This window comes from Engystomops pustulosus, chromosome 9, assembly GCF_040894005.1.
Source record: "Engystomops pustulosus chromosome 9, aEngPut4.maternal, whole genome shotgun sequence".
NCBI lineage: Eukaryota > Metazoa > Chordata > Amphibia > Anura > Leptodactylidae > Engystomops > Engystomops pustulosus.
This window is the reverse complement of record NC_092419.1, coordinates 5,542,860-5,562,692: the sequence shown is the minus strand read 5'-3', so window position 1 is coordinate 5,562,692 and position 19,833 is coordinate 5,542,860. Positions and strand designations below refer to the sequence as shown.

At 46.3% G+C, this 19,833-nt stretch overlaps 1 protein-coding gene across 9 annotated transcripts in view; it reads left to right on the top strand.

Moving 5' to 3' along the window:
- Window positions 1-19,833, top strand: part of SIPA1L3 (signal induced proliferation associated 1 like 3) — a 104,646-nt gene that overhangs the window by 65,207 nt on the left and 19,606 nt on the right. For 8 of the 9 annotated variants that reach the window (XM_072124528.1, XM_072124526.1, XM_072124533.1 and 5 more), the window contains 9 exons: window positions 2,829-2,918; window positions 4,657-6,263; window positions 10,596-10,726; window positions 11,930-12,118; window positions 12,891-13,065; window positions 13,200-13,303; window positions 14,341-14,498; window positions 14,581-15,157; window positions 18,829-19,103. In XM_072124528.1, the coding sequence (XP_071980629.1) occupies window positions 4,835-6,263; window positions 10,596-10,726; window positions 11,930-12,118; window positions 12,891-13,065; window positions 13,200-13,303; window positions 14,341-14,498; window positions 14,581-15,157; window positions 18,829-19,103 (3,038 nt within the window). In that variant the 5' untranslated portion in view covers window positions 2,829-2,918; window positions 4,657-4,834. Of the gene's footprint in view, window positions 1-2,828; window positions 2,919-4,308; window positions 4,426-4,656; window positions 6,264-10,595; window positions 10,727-11,929; window positions 12,119-12,890; window positions 13,066-13,199; window positions 13,304-14,340; window positions 14,499-14,580; window positions 15,158-18,828; window positions 19,104-19,833 lie in introns of all 9 variants that reach the window. The other variant, XM_072124530.1, reaches the window with a different exon arrangement.

Below are 19,833 nucleotides of genomic sequence, written 5' to 3'. Positions count from 1 at the left end.
CCGGGTAAGATCATTGCAACTTGTCACAAGAACCTTGTGTTAAAGTGATCCATTGCAATGTTACTATAAATGAATAATACATGGGTAAGTACCCGTAACATTGCTTTTTGATCTACTTTTAGCTCCCAAATATGTGTTGTTTGAGAAGGACAAGACTGCAGCTTACAGAGGTTTCGGGAAGTTTTTGGAGAAGAGATGGGTCAAGGGGTTTGTAAACTTGTTGCCCACAAGTGAGACAAACTCGTTCTCATATTTAGAATCGCTGAACTGAACTCTGCATGAGCGTTCGGTTCAGTTGAAGGGAGGGGCTTTCTGCTCCTGCGTATTAAGCCCCGCCCGTCTGGTGCCACCAGATAGTTTACGAGGCATCCGCTTTGTCTGCCATAGAATTGCGTTATTGCCGATGATCTGATGATATACGGCCGGGGATGCCCAACTCCGCCACCAGATATGGTCCCGCCTTCACATCCCGCCTTCATATCCCTCCGTGCCTACTTGGCCACTAGTGGTTTGGATAAATGTCCCATAAGGCTTCTATGTTCAGTCACGCACAGTGGGTTTCAGAGAGACACAGTCTTCCTGCACACACTTAATGCCTCCTACCAAGTGACTATTCACAGCAGTTTGGGTCAGAACTTGTACATACTGTCCTATATAATCCAGCTGCTGAATGATGGAGCGGATTCGCCTCTACTTACAGTGTAGGGGAGACCTGGTAGCAGCCAGTCTCCTGCAAATCCATTAATGGCCTGAAATACTATTACTTATTGTGTACATTACTCTGTAATAGTGATCTGTGCAAAATTTGGTAAAACTACATTGCGCAACATCTCTGGTCTATTCGTTGTCCCCGTCTCAGGAGTCCTCGCCGCCGGTAGGTAGATCACATTGGCAGCAGATAAGGTAGAATTCAATAAATGCGTGATAGCATATTAATATAAATGATAAGGATATGAAGAGCGGATGATGGATGGGACGTTCTATCCTCGTAGCCGAGTAGGAAACGTTTTGTATCTATTATTGCTATTGACTTTGCAGCTTTCATGCTCGTGTGGATATCGATCTTTTAAGCTTCAAATACGGTGAATGCTGGAAGTAACACTAATAGCCGTGACATAACTATAACATTAGGGGCGGCGGCAATTAACGCTGCGTCCTGAAGAGCTAGCAATCAAGTAGAAGCACGGGGAGAAGGTGGGAGGGGCCACGGGGAGAAGGTGGAATGGGCCACGGGGAGCAGGTGGGAGGGGCCACGGGGAGCAGGTGGGAGGGGCCACGGAGAGCAGGTGGAAGGGGCCAGGACTGCAAAGGAAAGTTCATTATGTTCATCGACTTTGTTGGAAAGTCTCGTTCGTTCGCGTTGAGCTGTGCAGTGGGCGCTTCTACTTCTCTTCAGCGAGTTTTAGCCCTGACTATTTTGGGAAGTAGCCGCCATTTTTAGAAGACATGCAGCTTCCATGTAGTCAAGGGGTCACTCAAGACACCTTTTATTTTTTTACGGTGGTGTTCACCAATTCCATAAACCTAAAACCTTGTAGTGTTGGACCTACAGTTTCTAAGTTTGAGTAGCCTCTTCGAGGCACCGGATGCCTCCCTTGACTTGGCAAGTCTACAGATGGCCCTTCATCTGTCGTGCTGAGGGGTGGCGTGGGGCCATTGATTTCTTACATAGATCTGTAAGACCTCCATGTACATAGTTACCAGAAGTACATGATGATGAACGTGTGGACAACAATGAAGTTTGGGAGTCGTTCCCCCTGCGGTGGGTTCGTTCTTGTGTCTCGGACCTTCTCTCTCCTGTATGCCAGCTTTGCTTATCATCCCGGCTTAACAAGGGCACCGTGCCTAGTAATATCTCATCATAACATCACCCCCACCGCCCCCTCGTCATCTACAGTCCATAATTGTCTTTTTTAGGTTAATTAATGGCCTTCAGCTTTCATGTCACCAAACCCTGAACTGCGTTGGCAGATGGAGATGAAGAGGCTTGTGAATAGTTTCTGATTTTTATAGACGCTGATGTGTTTCCCGGCATTTGGTGACCAGCGCCATAGTGGAAAAAACGAAGAGATTAACACCTGCTTTACAGGAGGACGTTACATTGTTACCAGGATGCATCGCAGCACAGCTGAGCACTTCATTTTGTGTGATGTGTACGTGAGGATCTGAATTCCTTACAAATATATAGACGTTTTAGGTGCGTAGTGTGGAAAGAAGTTTCTAGCATAAAACCTATATGTTGTACTACGGTCACCAACCACGGGTGTTATGAATCAAAGTAGTTACCTATGAAGCTGCTTTTTGTTTTGTTTTTTGGCTTGCCGATGAGTTTTGCAGCTGTAATAAGTTCCATATAACTTGGGCGCAGCATCGGACATTGGAGACTGTGTCAATATGTAGGATGTTATTCATGCAAGAAGTTAAGGGTTAAGCGTAGGTTTGTGAAGGTGAATACATTTTGCTGCTAGCGCGTGTAAAGTGAGATCCTGCGCGGCCGACATCCGTCCCTCGGGTTGTATTAAAGATTGGATAATAATGACTGGGAAGTTATGGTTTCCGTTGCTGATATTAAGATGTATTCTCCAGCCTTCTGCTGTAAATGAGGTCCTTAAATCCATGTGAACTCTCCTTACTGAGGGTGCATGTACATTCATGGGCGGATTCACTATTTTCCGGGCTGGCCCAGAAAGAAATGTGTGGCCTGAAAAGTAGAAGTCCTGGTACCATCATCCACAACATCTGTGTTACTGTGATCCAGCATAGAGCCTACAACTTGTTCTTATCGATTTTCTTAACTTTTTGACTCCTCTCTCTCTTTTTTTCTGCAGAAAACAAGGGCTTTTATCATTCCGAAGAATCCTTGACGTCCCGGCCCTCTTTTGGATGTCACAATTGTACAGAAGCAAGATGACCTACAGGTAAGTGACTCGCCACTCCTTGGTGGTCTGTTGTGTTACATTCTCCTCTCCTGACACATATGATGTAGTAATCTGGGAGTAGGTGCTGCCAGGGGAGTGTGGAAGGAAAGACATGCATGCTCAGCTGTTCCAAGTGTAAATGTTTATATTATTGGTTAACTGTTGTGTGTGCGGCCCTTTAAATTTAAAGGGCTTTTCCATATCAGTCAGGGCGCGTCTAGAGATAAAGGCTGATCCATACGTATTGTATAAGTGGCCCTACATCTCTCTTCATCATAAAACCGATGAAACGTGTTAAGGTAGATGAGCGGATTGTCACACATGGCGAAGCGCATATCTCCAGGGGAGCTAAACTTTACCCGGCCCAGTATGTCTCTTCCTCGTGAGTCACGAAAGCTTATCCGATTGTTATAGAGCCCCATCCCAGTCACAATTACTGAGCCGTCCCAGTCTAATTTAGGGTTTCGGCTGGTACGTGTGATGATCCGGCTCTGTCATGTACCAGTCTCTGGCTCCTGTCCACACCTGACTGCTGAGCCATCACTTCTCATCATGGCACCTGCAGTATATAGTAATCTCCATACAGCCAGTGCTGTGTATACTTATTATTGTTCAGATGAGAGCGGTAAGAGTCTATGTCAATCCTTCCATGGCAAGAATGCAGTGATACGTATGTGATGTATACTAGGAAAATACTGATGACTTCATAAAAATCAACGGGTCGCATTGTAGTCCAGTGGAAGCCATTACACTAGTGTGAACAGCGCCTAGGGAAAAATAACTCAGAGTTCACAAAACCTCATTGATCTAATATTGATGACCTGCCCATAAAAAGGGTTTCCATGGCTTCTATGCTAATAATGACCTGTATATAGTTGATGGGTGGGGGTGCGACACCCTGCACCCCCTGCAGCTGGTATACACTTCAGCCAAAGGAAGAAGAAGATGGCACTGTCCAGCCGCACACTCTGGATAAGTCATTAGGTGTATAGGAGCCCGAAAAAAAACCTTAAAGGGAATCTATTGTCGATTTTCATACAAAGCTGCAGACAATGTTGGGTAGGAGCTCTGGAGACCTGTGTAGAAGGAGGACTGGGAAATATGCATTCATATTCCAGGATTGTAGCTGGACTTTGAACTCTCTGGTGCACTGGTGTGTGAGATCTCTTCACTGAAGACATCAAAACTCCTCTTCTCCTCTCTCCTTTTTCACTGCTGTAGTATTCAAACGGAAGCCAGCTACGGTTACTCGGGAGGGAGGTGCTGTACTCAGGGAAGAGAGATCGCACAACAGTGCACCAGAGTTAACATGTAAAGCTACAATCCTGGGATATATTAATTAATGTTTTCAAAGTACTGCTGCTACTAACACAAAGTTTTTGGTACACAGATCTATCCAGGGACAATACTAAACACTGTCTGCTGCTTTGTATGGTCAAAACTGCTGACAGGTTCCCTTTTAAGGTCACATTGTCAGTATAGAAATCCTGGAGAACCCCTTTAACAAGTGAGTAATAAGAGATTCCCGTCTGCTCGTTTATTTCCCTGTGTACTCGGACAAACCCCATTAATGTCGCCCGTATTGCTATATAATTTCACGTTCCTCTCTGCCACTCCTATATAATCCCTATAATTTTTTTTCTTAATCTCCAACTCTCAGTAATTTCACTTTTGTGTTTCTGGACTGGAATTGTAAAATATGTTTAAAAAAATCTAATGTTTGCATTATCTTTTGCAGATGCATCTGAAGTCCTCCGGCCCCTCTAGGGACATGCACACGAGCGCCGCTCCTCTGAGACCCATCACTTGATGTAAATTTGCACAGACAACGTCCCAATGATGGTTCTGCACTGCGCCTCAACCAAGAACTATAATACGATTTTGCTCGATACGGATATTTATATCTGTATTGGAGCATGACAAGCTACAGACCCTACCAAAACGATGGAGTGGAGGCCAGTGGGACATCCATGAGAGCCAATGATGTTGTCCGAGGAGTGGATTATTATCCACAGGGACCGTGGGGACAGAACAGCAATGGTATGCAACACTCTTCAGATGCCTCAAAATTTAGTTCCATCACTCCGGCAATGCCGAAAATGGGGGTGCGCGCCAGGATCGCTGACTGGCCTCCAAAAAAAGAAACTCAAAAAGAGACTATGACCCCCAGCCCATCGAGGGAGATGGAAGGGCCTAAAGAGTTCTACCTGCAGAGGAGCTTTCCGAATGGACAACATTTTCAGAGCAATGGGGGTTCTCCAGCATATCGAGGCTTTCATAGATTGTCGAGGAAACGTTCTAAAGACGTTGAGTTCTTAGATGGTTGGCCGAGGTCTCCGGGTCGGACCTTTATCACCCTTCGGAATAGGAGTAATAGCGAGACGACACTAAGTGAATGTGATGTGGATGTGTCTCTGGAGCCCAGAGCTTCAAAGCTCAGCAATGGGATGCCTCTCTTTAGAGAATATGGGAGCACGTCCTCTATCAATGTGCAAGGCGTTTCGGACCAGAGCTTGTATGATATGCTGAAAGACTTAAGAAATGAACAGCAGGACAAAGGAAGCGAGTCGCCTTTGAGGGGTAGTGGTCTTCTTCATGAGGATTCAAGCATCGCCTCCAATCTCCACTTGGCAGCAAGCTCCAGGACGGATCTACGTAACGGACAATATCAGAGAGACGACGGTACGTTAAAGGATAAGCAGAGAAAACGAGCCCCCAAGGGGGAGTCCAATGACTCCTCCATCTTTCGCAAGTTGAGGAGCAACAAAAGTGAGAACGAAATTGGGAAGTCATTCGTCGACCAAGATGAAAGTCATAAACCATGGATCTGCCCCAAATCGTTTGCCCACTATGATGTGCAGAGCATGCTCTTTGACCTCAATGAAGTAGCCGCCAACCGAAATTATGTCGCCCAAAGGCGTAACACTACGACTGGCGCCTCTGCCGCATCTGCTGTCTCCTTGGCAGTCTCTAAGGCTTTTAGTCTTGGCAACATGGACCCTAGTTTCACCAGCACGGAAGACCTAAACTTTAAGGAGAACTTGGAGCATGACATGGGGGACAATAACAGTAACGACCTTCTTCTCAGCTGTCCACATTTCCGAAATGAAACGGGTGGGATGTCTGAACGGAACGTGAGCTTTTCCAAGGCTTCTGCTGGCTCCCCGAATGGAACTGAAGGGGGGGTTCTGGAGCCCTCGCTTTCCCTGTACTGTACCAATGCCAGTATCTCTGTATTGGAAATTTCCAAGGAGATGCAGAAGACACAAGGGAGATTAAAACACTACAGTATAGAACATGTGGATCTGGGAGCCCGGTATTTCCAAGATTACTTCCATGGGAAAGGTAGGATTGTTTTCCTTTTTTTTTATTTTTTTTTGATGTCCAGGATGATAAAAATAAAGGGTTCAGTTTTGCTTCCATAAACAGCGCCACCCTTGGCCACCCTTGTGCATAGCTCTTTGGTTGTAATCTCACGGACTATATCGTAGCTTTGGGGCACAACGAATATTTAGTCATCAAAAAATATATATATTGAAACCAATTCAAAATGTCCTAGTGGTCACATGCACTCAAGCACAGTAATGGTGCATCTGTTCATTGCTATATCTACCCTCTCACTCACACACACACACACAGCGCTGCTACATTCATCCTCTCTCATATACACACATACCGCTTGCAGCTGTACATACGTCCCCCATAGACGGCAATGGCCACACAGAGTGATACGGTGCCACGTGGCCTGGCGGACATACGTTTGTGTAAATGTGGCCTTATGCATACCTATTTCCCCCCATGTGGCTCTGTCCCAACTTCTGTCTCAGATATTGGGCGAAATGCATTGTCAGCGCTTCGCCCGATCTCTTGGACATTGATCAGGAGGGTCTGGTAGTGAAGGATCCTCATCACCTCATGATTATAAGATTCTTTCTTGCTATAAATTGTGTCTTATAGTCCAAAGAAAATAGTAGATCCCTTTCATTCTTTAAATCGCAAAATTGTGGAAGATTTGACCTCTGTTCACATCACTTTTTGGATACGGTTACAATACAAATAAACATATACTATTCCATATGGACCGGGGATCGGGATCTGATTGCTGGTATCCCAGTGATCACAACAATGGCTTTTGCTTTGAGTGCTACAAAATTCTAAGTGTGCCGATGTGTCTGACCAGGGGCGTAACTACAGGGACAGCAGCTGCTAAGGGGCCTGGTGTGTCTGGGGCCCGGCCATCCCACATGACACACGGAAGAATGGAGGATGTGCACCATTATATAAATATTATACTGCACATTGTGTAACATAATATGTATATAACAGTGCACGTCTTCCACAGTAAAAACCTGAGATAGGTCCTCAGATAAGAAATGGAGGGGGAGGGGACAGCAGGACAAAAAGGACGGGGGATCTTCCATCTCTACTTCCTGTCCTCTAAGTGTGTGATTGTATAAACTTGTGAGTGTATATTATTTTGATGAGAATGGGGCCACAAGGGAGCTTCTAGTTACACCCCTTTGTCTCATGGATAGTTGGACCCACAGGGTTAATGAGAACTGGGGCTTACAAGTGCCTCTGAGACCTGGTATATATGGAGCACTGCTCCCACTGCGCTCCATGCCGACTATTTCAATGGGAATGCAGGACATGGTTGTCCCATGGAAAGTGAATGGAGCGTGGTGCGAGCATTGCTAGGTTATACAAATTCTTCAGATGCCCTGTGGGTCCAAGCCTTCATCAGAGACCTGGTATATATGGAGCACTGCTCCCATTGCGCTCCATGCCGACTATTTCAATGGGAATGCAGGACATGGTTGTCCCATGGAAAGTGAATGGAGCGTGGTGCGAGCATTGATAGATTTATACAAATTCTTCAGATGCTCTTATTATCTCTGTGGGTCCAAGCCTTCAACAGAGACCTGGTATATACGGAGCACTGCTCGCACTGCGCTCCATTCCATTTACTTCCATGGGGACAGCAGGACATCCTGTATAGTATGAATGGAGCGCAGTGCGAGCATTGCTACATTTATACAAATGTCTCATTCACCAAATGCCTCCTTTCCTTATAATGTATAAGGATTTCTAGTCCTAGGTGTAGGAACATAGGGGGAGATTTCACAAGTTTCTGAGGTAAAACTGTTCTAGTTGCCTATGGCAACCAATCAGAGCTCAGCTTTCATTTTCCCACAGCTGTTTATAAAATTAAAGCTGAGCTCTGATTGGTTTCCATGGGAAACCAGAACAGTTTTGCTTCAGAAACTTTATGATAAATCTCCCCCACGGTGTGCAGGGCCGGGGTGATACCTGAAAGTATCCGTAGCCCCCCAGAGGTCTCCATATGTGACGTCTCTCCCGGGTAACGCTTTGCTGTAACAAGCCTCAGCTATTTGGGACTCATTAGAGTAATGCCTAACGAAGATGTGTAATGCGTCTGTCTCGTCCTAATTAAGATCATGTCATTTTATCACCCGACCTGCTTCCAGGAGAGACGCCAGGGATTGTTTCCATTTATGACTGTAGTGTCCCCGGAGGGAGATGACACCTGTCATGGCGGAGCGTGAACGCCGCAGACATCCATGGAGACTACTCTCTACATTCGCTCGCCCCTTAGGGCCCCAGTCACCTGGCGTACAGTGATTTTTGGCTGCAATACCAGCTGCGGCCTATAGACCAGAGTGGCGCACTTGCCAGAAACAAAAAAGCGCACCCCCCCATATCTTGTTTTCCTAGAAAACCCATATAAATGACACCAAATGTTTTCCGCCTTCCATTAATGCAGATTGTAGCTGAGATTATCGTGTATATTACCGGGGGATGAAGCGACAGCTGCCGACTGAACGGCTTTTAGCTTTATCTTATGTCTGGGGGCAGCATTAGTCTATTCATTCGCCGGCCAATAACATCCCATGTGATGAGACCTGGGAATATTCCGGATTTTGCCGTGTTTTCCTGGATTCCCTGGAGGCTCGGAGCGTCTCCTCTCCCTGAGGCGTCTTAGACGCCGGCGCTGCGGGCTTTTCTGTCAGGACGATGGCGTCTCTAGCTGTGAATCCAAGGCTCCTTGTAGAGACTCGAGGACTTGTTGACATTCGCCTGAGCGCTCCTTATACTAAGAGCCTTCAGTGTAGAGGACCCTGGGGCTGAGGTGATGGCGTCATCTTCACTTACCTCGTATGTTATTAGCAGATCCTCCAAGAAAATATCATTACTGGAGGCTTCCCCTCCGCCAGACGGGACTCTGCTATAGAAAGGGGTTTTCTGAGAATCTCTGAGGACTCCCTGCCCCGAATACTGGGTCCAGCGTAGTAAGGACTATATAAAAATGGCGGAGATTTATCACAAGTGTCTGAGGTAGAATTGTTCCACCAATCAGAGCTCAGCTTTCATCTTCCCACAGCTGTTTGTAAAATGAAAGCTGATCTCCGATTGGTTTCCATGGGCAACTAGAACAATTTTACCTCAGACACTTCATCAACGCTCCCAATTGAAGGTGTCCGCAGTCACAATATCCCCTGCGGTCAGTGGGTCCTGGTGACGTGAAACGTGTGACATCACCGTGGCCCGATGAAGCCACTGATTGAACACACAATGGCCAAGTCACTCTGACTGGGAGCTGGAATTTGCGCAAATCTACCTCAAATTAAGTGTGATAAACCAGGGACACTTACTTGTACATCCGGGTACCTTCGCTGTGTGAATCTTTGTTATCCACAGTCTCCTTCCTTCTAAATTCAACTTTGTAAATTATGCTAATGAGTCTGATTCTGCGGGTTGTTACCAGAGCCCCTCTGTGATGTAGCTTCACAGGCGGTTACACTTTCCACCCCTTTGCATGCTGTACTCTCACACAGTCAGAGGGAGAAGAGCTTCTGCACAGTATAACAGCCTGTGAATCTGCAGCACGGAGGGGCTCTTTTAACACACCCATAGCCTTTCTAGAATAATTTTTCAAAGTTGATTTTAGAAGGGAGGAGACCATGGATGACAAATATAAGAAGATTCGACAGTCACGGCGCCTGGATCTAGGAGTAATGTGCCTGGTTTATCATCATGGATGCTGATGGGAGGACGTAATTTAACAACCTCTCTGCACAACTGCGACCCTAGGATGCATCTTGTTACCCCAGGATGATGATCGGGTCACAATGGTGCCCTTATTATCCACCCAGGGGTGGCAGCACCTCCCAAAACTGGCCCGATACAGGACTGCTTAGTCCTAAAGAAAGCTCTCCCTCTGGTGATTGTAGTGGGTCCCAGTGGGTGCCCCCCTCGGGTCAGTTCTCCCCTATCCACCACCATTGTTCCCCTTTGGAATATGATGATTTTATAAACCTGATACATTGTGGATTTTTAGTTCCCTCATTGGAGATTTCGCTGCCGTCCCAATATTTCTCTCCGTTGCGGCGATTCTAGTGATTTTGTATTATGCTCGGTGATCAATGCTTTCATTTTAATCTCCATTAACACTATGAATGCTGCTCGTTTTCTCTGTGTACCTGTAGATTTATTGCTCCGTCAGTTTTACGTCGAAGTAAAGAATTGTGGAGACTCGTTTCTTCCTAATGTTATATCGATAGCGCGGCAGATGCTCCGGCGCGGTGGAGGATGCCGCGTATTTTACACATTGATTATTACTTAGCTGCTGATTTTCTCTCTTTTTATTCTTTTTAGAGCACTATAACTATTTTGGAATAGATGAGAAATTGGGACCGGTCGCTGTGAGTCTGAAAAGGGACAAACTGGATGAAAGCAAAGAGCATGGTCCACAGTACCAGTACCGGATCATCCTCAGGACCAGCGAGGTAAGATGGGAATGGGTTTAGACCTCCTTTACAGGACTGTAGGGGGGACTGTGATGTGGCTGCATAATTTGCGGGCACATCACGGCCATCATTGAGATCTATGGCACCTGATCGCGTGTCATCCTATATTTGGAGAGATTTGCAATGCGGCTCCCGGTCTTTCCAGCACTCGCTCCCCCTCCCTTCTCCACCCGGCCCTGTGCTTGCAAGGGATCTGGTCCAGGCGAGCACATGGTTGTGTGAATGTAGCCCAAGGCTATATGTGGGGACATATATTCAGCTGCAAACTTGCGCCCCATAGATGGCACTGTTCTGTGCACAGGGAAAAGATAGAGCATGCTCTCTTTCCCCATATGTACGGCTGGGCAGCACCCCTTTCCTCTCCAGGCTACACCTGGACGAGCACACGTCCATGTGCATGTAGCCTTAGGGCTCATTCCTGCACACGGGGAACCTATATGCGGCCGAAACCATTTGCAGACGCATATCGGTGCCCATTGACGTCTATGGCACCTGGTCACGGTGCGGTGAGACGGTTCCCATTACGTTGACCATGCACGGTGAGATATAGGACATGTCCTATACTCCGCCGTATTATGGCACCGGCCCTGCGCTGCTCTATGGAGAGGGGAGGGGTGAGCAGCGCTCATTCCTCCTCCTCTCCAGTGTGGTGACGTGTGCATGTACTCTTAGGCCTCATTCACACGGCCGTATGGGGGACTTATAAACGTTGCATATACGTCCCCCGCAATGAGCGCACGGTGCTGTACGGGAGCGGTAAGGTGCAGCACACGTGCGGCACCTTTCTGTAGCTGTGAAAAGATAGGACATGTCCTACCCTTTCTCGGCATATGGTGCCATGCACAATGTATTGCTATGGAGAGGGGCTGGGGTGAGCGGTACTCACCCCATCCTCCTCTCCCGGGCGCCGCCGTGCTACGGTATGGCTGGCAACAGCAGTGTGAATATAGCCTAAGTCTGTATCAGCAGAGATGTTAGTGCACGGTGTTGTTTGGATATATTCACTGTACTGTCATCTCTTATGTAGATCATGTTCACCAAACCAATCCCCAGACTGCATCATCCTCCATCTCAGCCTGTAATGCAGTTAGTAAAAATCTATGTAATTCCGCGCTGTTATGGCCTGAGGTTCAGTTTCCACTGTGAGATTTACCATCTCTCTCTCCGACTTCTCACTTACAGCTTGTAACCCTGAGAGGGATGATCCACGAGGATGCGGTGCCATCTACTGCAAAGCATGGAACGGTACGGGGACTACCCCTTAAGGACGTCCTTGAGGCTGTCATCCCCGAGCTGAATATCCACTGCCTGCGGCTCTCCATGAATTCCTCAAAAGTCACGGAGCAGCTCCTCAAGCTGGATGAACAAGGGGTGAGATGTCCATGTCCTGTGACCATATAACATGTAAAAGAACCAGATAAAGGGGAGTTTTCTCGATCGATATTATTAGGGCGTAGCGTTGGTGTTTGATCCTAGTAAAGGGCTCGGAAAATAGATGAGACTGTAATTTTCCGTCCTCGTTGCTGAGATTTTATGGTATGACCTAATTAGGATAATGGAATGATTTCACTCAATTAGGTGGCTTTGATGCGGAGTGCGATGTATAAAAGAGATCTAATGATAACAATACACCACAGGTCCCTATGGCATATCGGGCATAAGTTAACATTACCCAGTCACTATACACAGAGAGGATGGTTCTGCACCCCAACATTATGACATTCATAAGTCTTGATGGGGTGTATGAGAAGAGGTTACCCTGATGAGACTACATATCTATTGTGGCATAGCTGATAGAAAAGATGAAAAGCTGCTGCATAACAAGGACAACACTAATAATTAATCAGCACAAATAAAAACCAGGCTATGTCTTATTTATGTAGTTACAGGAACACTAAACTCAGCAATAATTTATAGCGAGTAACCTGAAATGATCTTTCCAGATTTAGTTTTTAGTAATCAAAGTATCCAGGGAATAATCTGCTGCAGATCTGTTCATTTTACTGCAGAGGGGGCGAGACGCCTGCTCCAGCCAGTTCTTGTACACCTCGAGGCAGGACAACTGGGCGGTGGAGCAGGAACATGGCAGATCCCAATATGAGGGATTTATTTGAATTATAACAAAAGTCCCTTCTCTTTGTAGCTCTGCAGAAAACACAAGGTGGGGATCCTGTACTGTAAGGCGGGTCAGAGCTCGGAGGAGGAGATGTACAACAATGAAAGCGCAGGATCGGCCTTCGAGGAATTCTTGTCTTTACTAGGAGAGAAGGTCTGTCTAAGAGGCTTTGGCAAGTACGCAGCTCAGCTGGACACGAAAAGTGAGTAATAACTGGAGCAGCACCAGAACATGTCCTGCACATACAGAATATGATGTGTATGTGATCACTGTCATCTGTAGGGTCATACAGATTAAATATTAGTATGATGTGACCAGCCTCTTGCATTCTTCCAGCGGACTCAACCGGGACCCACTCTCTGTATACCAACTACCAGGACTACGAGATCATGTTCCATGTATCAACATTGCTGCCGTACACCCCAAACAACCGGCAACAGGTAATTAGGGAGATTAGACTCGATATAAGGATGAATCAAGCCATGATTCATATGGAGTGTATACCAAGCCATGGCCTCAGGGGGAGCCTGTTATTGAGAAACAATCTTTCTTCTGTAAAAAATAACTACAGTGTATGTCAGATTTTGTAATGTGGTGGTGCTCTGATTCTGTGTAGGTACATGTATGGATACTGGAAGCTTTATTACAAGAGTTATGCTCTTCCTTGACTCCATATATAATCAGGCATAGCAGCTATGACTGTGTAGCACGGGACTTGCACTGCTACATGTTTGAGGCTATACATTGTCTATGGTTATACTGATGGTGACAATTTCTCAAAGTCACATTCCCATACTGTAAAGCCATCACTGATTGTGGGGTCTAGCTGGTGGGTCTTCTGCTCATCTAAAGAACAAAGGGGCCTCAAAGCAGGTGTAGGACTTTGTCTCCCTTATCTTAGTCTTCCTCATTTGTATGGCCTCCAAGTCTGGACCGTCTGGTTTCCTTCTCCCTAAGGCTACATTCACACTGACGTGTGCCCGCTGTACCGTAGCACGGTGGGCACACGGTGCGCCGGTGAGTGGAGCTACTCACCCCCACCCCTCTCCATAGAGAAACATGGGGCACATGTCCTATCTTTTCACGGGGTACGGTGCCGCACTTGTGCTGCACCGTACTGCTCCCGTAGAACGCTGTGTACCCATTGCCGTCTATGGTGGACGTATATATATGCCGTATATACATCCCTTAATCGGCAATGTGAATACAGCCTAAGGCTTCTTGTGTGCAAAAATAAGCTGCAAATGGGGGAAAGTTGCGGCACATTTCTGCCAGAAGGAGATGGGATGGTGAGTGCTGCACACTAGACAATAGTGACCATATACAATAGACCTCTATAGGGTCTGTGAGCTAGCTGCAATTTGCACGGCCCCATATACGGTCGTGTACATGAGGGCGCAGACCCGGACTTGGCCTCTTGGTGTCCAGCCATTCATAATGAAGTGTTGTATCTGAATAGTATACCTTCTCTTTTCAGCTTCTTCGGAAGAGACACATTGGGAATGATATAGTGACCATCATCTTCCAGGAGCCCGGAGCTTTGCCTTTTACTCCCCAGAATATTCGCTCACACTTCCAGCACGTCTTCATCATTGTCCGGGCACATGAGCCGTGCACGGAGAACGTCTGCTACAGGTGGCTGCATATTCTACATCCCTCTGCCTTCCTGGTTATATTGTTGCCCCCATGCTAATTCTGTTTGATTCGTGTCTCACAGGGTGGCAGTGACCAGATCCAAAGACGTCCCTCCCTTCGGTCCTCCAATTCCTAATGGTGTTACATTCCGTAAATCCGATGTGTTTCGCGATTTTCTCCTGGCCAAAGTGATCAATGCCGAGAACGCGGCTCACAAGTCAGACAAGTTTCACACGATGGCAACTCGTACGAGACAGGAATACTTGAAGGACCTGGCAGAGAACTATGTGACCAATACCCCCATTGACACAACGGGTAAATTCAACCTGATCTCTCTGACTTCAAAGAAGAAGGAAAAGACCAGGGCGCGAATGGGTGCGGAGCTGCAGAGCTCCGGCGCCTTGTGCTGGAGAGTGATGGCTCAAGACTTTTCTCAGGCGGCAGAGACGGAGTGCGCATTGGGCATCTCCAACGAGTTTATGGTCCTGATTGAGACCACCACAAAGGAAGTGGTCTTTAACTGTTACTGTGCCGATGTCATTGGGTGGACCCCAGAGCCATTGTCCCTGAAGATCTTTTATGGCCGAGGTGATCATATATTAATACGGGCAATTGACGGCAATGCAGAAGATATCCGGGAGATTGTGCAGAGGCTCAAGGTCAGTAAGTCTTCCCTAAGGCAGCAGTGTTGTATAAATGCTGGGTTTGCTTTATTTGATGGATCATTAATTCATTGAAATGCAGTCGGAGCGTACGATAAATCAGACTCTATCACAGAGCTGTAACTTCCATCAATAAAGAAATCCATAATCTGAGTATGAAATAGAGGGTTCTTATAGACACAACCCAGCGTGTGGTGCCAGTCCAGGTCCAAACATCCTCTTCTAAGTCTGTAAATCAAGAAAATGTTCCATGTCTGAGTATCCTCTGCCCCAGTCATGTATAACCCTCTCCGCTACCATCTACTGAATCCTATGGATAAATCGGTCGCTATTAGGGGATCTTGGCTCTATGCTGCACTTTATGAAATGTGAATATATAAGCAAAGGTATTAAATGAATCTCTTCACGTTTATACTGTTTTTATTCCTCCCTGAATTGGTGCCACTTTGTTCTCATGCTGTGTCTGGAATTACAGCAGAGTTTAAGGGAATAACTATTTATGATAATGGAGTCTGACTGCAGGGACCCCAAGCAATACAGAGCACAGAGTCACATTCTAAGTAATGGGGGGAGCGGTGGCACAAGCGTCGATGCTACCGCTCTATTCAGTGCTGTGGGAAAGGACGGAAATTGCAGAGCACAGCGCTCCGCTATCCGCAACTCCTATAGACGGCAAATGAGTGGATACTTGGTTATAACCCTAGTGTTCAGTGGGAGTATGAACACTAGGACCACACTGATGAAAAGTACAGGGCTCCCGTCCACCCCAATGAGTGCAATGGGGCAGCTGTCTATTTAGATCTTGTGATCGGCGGAGGTCCCAGCTGTCATATTGGTATCCTGTGGATATGGGGTGATGCAAACTAAACTTGGGACAGCCAACTCAAAAGATGTCAGTAAAGGGGCACGTTTGTTATTCTGCCTACAGAAGACGGAATCGGGTTGCCATAATCTAGCAGATGCTGTAAAAGTTTGGCTCAGCTGTTTCATGGGATTGGAAGGGACTCCTTGTATCATATATCACTACAATGCTCTGAGTCCTGTACTCTGCACTGTTGTTTGTTCTGTAAAATCCAGGCCACTACAGGCCTGTGATTCACAGGCCGGCCATGGTCATCTGTTTGAGCCCCTTACAGCTAAGCAAATTGGAGAAGATAATGCATATGTTCATCTCTTCCTTTAAAGGGAACTTGTCAGAGGGATTTGAGACACTAATCCATCCACAGGTCACTGTGGACCGGTGGTTTGGGTCTCAAATTGTCCTGTATGTGTTTTCTCTCCAACTTACCCCGTTCCTGAGCTTGTTTGCATTGTGGCAGGTGAAGCCGGCGTAGTCCACCCCGGTGCATGCACAATGAAGCCGAGGTATTATCTCCGCTTCATTGAAGCAACACGCCAGCACCGAAATCTTCAGATATGAGTCCAATGTGGCACATCAGACCCACATCTGAAATCTCTAGGGGAGTTTAGATGTTTGATTTGTTACGTTGTGTCCCCAGACAATTGTCAATTCAGGTTGATTCAAGACCTTAAACCATAAGATCCATGCGGACAAGTAGTTGGTTTAGGGTCTCAAATTAACCTTTATTCTGGAATATCCTAAAAACGAGAAATCAAAATCCCCCTGCCCCCCATCTAAATGTAAGATTGCAGAAGCATTTCTACTTGAGCGTTAACTCTCACGTCACACTGATACAGCTGAGCAATCGCTACGGGTATATTCACATGACAGATGTGTTGCAGAAGTCTCTGCTTCCATCTGAATAGCAATACAGGCGAAGGCCCTGCAATAAATCAGCTGTATGTGAATATATCCTTAGGGGCGTTGTATTAAAGGTATATTCCCCGGGGTACTTTTACCTCACATTATTCATGTCCTGTTCAGCAAGGACTGTCCCAGATGTTACATTAGAGCAGAGACTGTAATAATAGATTGCAGAGACTGATGGAGGAATAGCAGACGCTCTAGATGCTCTGCAGTAATTTTTGGATTCGGCGCACGATCCATCAGTGACCCTCAAGGTTTCGGAATCTGTCAAATCCTCCCCTTGCTTGTCTGCAGTGTCTGCTTTCATGAAAAGTGGGATTGTATGGATCTGTAATGTATATATTACATATGTGCTCTTCATAGCGCCCCCAACTGTCCAAATTCTGTGCTGAAGAACATTAATATAAATTATTTATAGTTTAAAGAGAAACTTTCAGATAAACTATCTAAACATATCTTTTAAAAGTGCAGTATAACTATCCATATATTGTTCCTCTCCATGCCTGTAAAGTTCCACAATCCATTCAGAAAGCTGACTCACCATCTATAGATACGCCATCTATACCATGTATACAGACGCTGTATGTGTGTTACTGACACCCAGAAGAAAAATCTGCTCCCGCATTCCCCCATTCCTCGAGTTCTTGATTCAGTCACACACAACACAGCCAGCATCTCGCTCAATCCTGAGGGAGGGACGCTGGAGGCACAGCGGAGCAGGAAGGACATGAATATGCTGGACTCGGCTCAGAGGGAAAGCGACAATCAGACTCTTGCAAAGGTGGTGAGACAACTTTATAAACGGACAGTGGAACGTTACCGGCATGGGAAGGAACAATATAGGGATAGTTGAAAGAAAGTTGAAAGATGTGTTTAGTGTGGGTTACTTTAACTCACCGGAGCCATTTAAAGGGACCTTCTGCAATTTTAATGGGGTGCAGCAATATGGAGCGATAGCAGCCCCTGCTGGTGCCAACGCTGCCCCTTTTTATTGCAGCACCTGGCACATCAACATGAGGTCAGAATAAAGTTTTTTTTTGTCGTAATGTACAATTTATTTATGAATCCATTAGTATAAAAATATGATATGCAACATAAACCACAAAAGTAGGATCCACAGAAATGGAGGCACTAATAAAAGTGGCGTCATCGTGTCTCCCCCTGCGCTGTGTCCCGGGAGATCTCTACACCTCCTGGAGACTGTGGCATGGCATGGATAATAACTTTTATAGATGGGCGCCCGCTTCATGCCATCCATATGCCCCACCAGGTTTTGGGACAAGGTTTATCCTTATGGGAACCCCTGTAACTATTTGCAATGGCTGGGACAAATCTAAAACCTCCTTACAATATCCAGACACTTCGCCCCTGACCTAAGTGATGTGTGTAACCCGTGTCGGGGTGGCGTGTGCCCGCGCTCTCTCTCTGTGTCTTATGCTTTACTGTATCTCTGGGTTTTGATGATTTGTGCTGCTTTCTATGTGCTCTCTGGGTCTGATACTTCTCTATGTACTAACAGCCTCGTCCTGTAACCGCTCTGTAACCCGACATGCGCTTCAGGTCTGTCTGTGCATGATGACGTCCTGTATGGAGGATTTATATGATTGTGACTTTTATGTTGTATATTATGTTTTTTCAAGGTAATGGATTGTAATAATAAAGATGAATAAAAATGAGTGTATTGTCTGTATGTGTTTTCTTGGCTCGGGGCTTTGGGGATCTGGTGGCGGGTACATTATTTACTGTATGTATCACACTACTGAAGGCTATATACATTTATATGATATAATGGTGTCCTGTACATTATATACTATGTATAGTGTAGTGTATAAGCTCCGGGGGGGCTGGTTGTAGAGTATAATCCCAGTTATAAGACTAACTCCATGTGTCTCCTCATCAGATCATGACTACGGGATGCGAGACGGTGGACATGACCTTACGCCGGAACGGACTGGGCCAGTTGGGTTTTCACGTCAAGTATGACGGTACGGTGGCAGAAGTGGAGGACTACGGGTTCGCGTGGCAGGCCGGCCTGCGGCAGGGCAGTCGACTTGTCGAGATCTGTAAGGTCGCGGTGGTGACCCTGACCCACGACCAGATGATTGACCTCCTCCGCACGTCAGTCACCGTGAAGGTGGTGATTATACCCCCGCATGAGGACGGAGTCCCTCGAAGGTAGGAAGATTCTCTATGCTAAAAATGTTGCCTTTCCATTCACATTTTCGTCTAATATCTGCTATTGTTTGATGTTATCAGCCAGTTTAGGGGAGAAAGTAGTGATCTCGAGGCATCTGTTAGTCCATCACCTTCTCTGTGATGAAAAGTTTTCAGTCCCCATCAAATAAAAATGGCCGGGCCCTTATTTTTGAGCTGTTTTTTTACAGTTCCTCTGTTATTCCTCCTGGAAACAATAGCTGCTCTTCCACATGGAACGTCCTGCATACATTTCTAATGTATGTCTGATACATATCCATAAACCCTACTTATACCTAGAGTGGTCCTTGGTCCCAGTATACACCTGTATGGTGTCACCAGCACACGCAGGGGCATGCACCTCCGCACCATCAGGCACCATTGCAGGAGGTATGAGGAGACTCTGTGTGGACAGAGCCTTGCAGCAGTGTTGTATACAGCAAGAAGGAAATCTACCATCAAAATCAAACGGGGATAAACCAGGGATATTACTCATAGATCCCGGCACCATGAATGCGGTATCTTCTTATATTTGTCACTTATGGCTTCTAGAATCAATTTTTAAAATTATGCTAATGTGCCAAAGGGCTCTGGAGGGTTTAACCAGAGCAGCTTTACTATGTGATTACATCAGGCAGAGGAAGGGGAAGACAGCGTGATAGCCTGTGCAGCTAAAGCAGGGAGAGGCTCCGGTAACACCCCTCTGATTCAC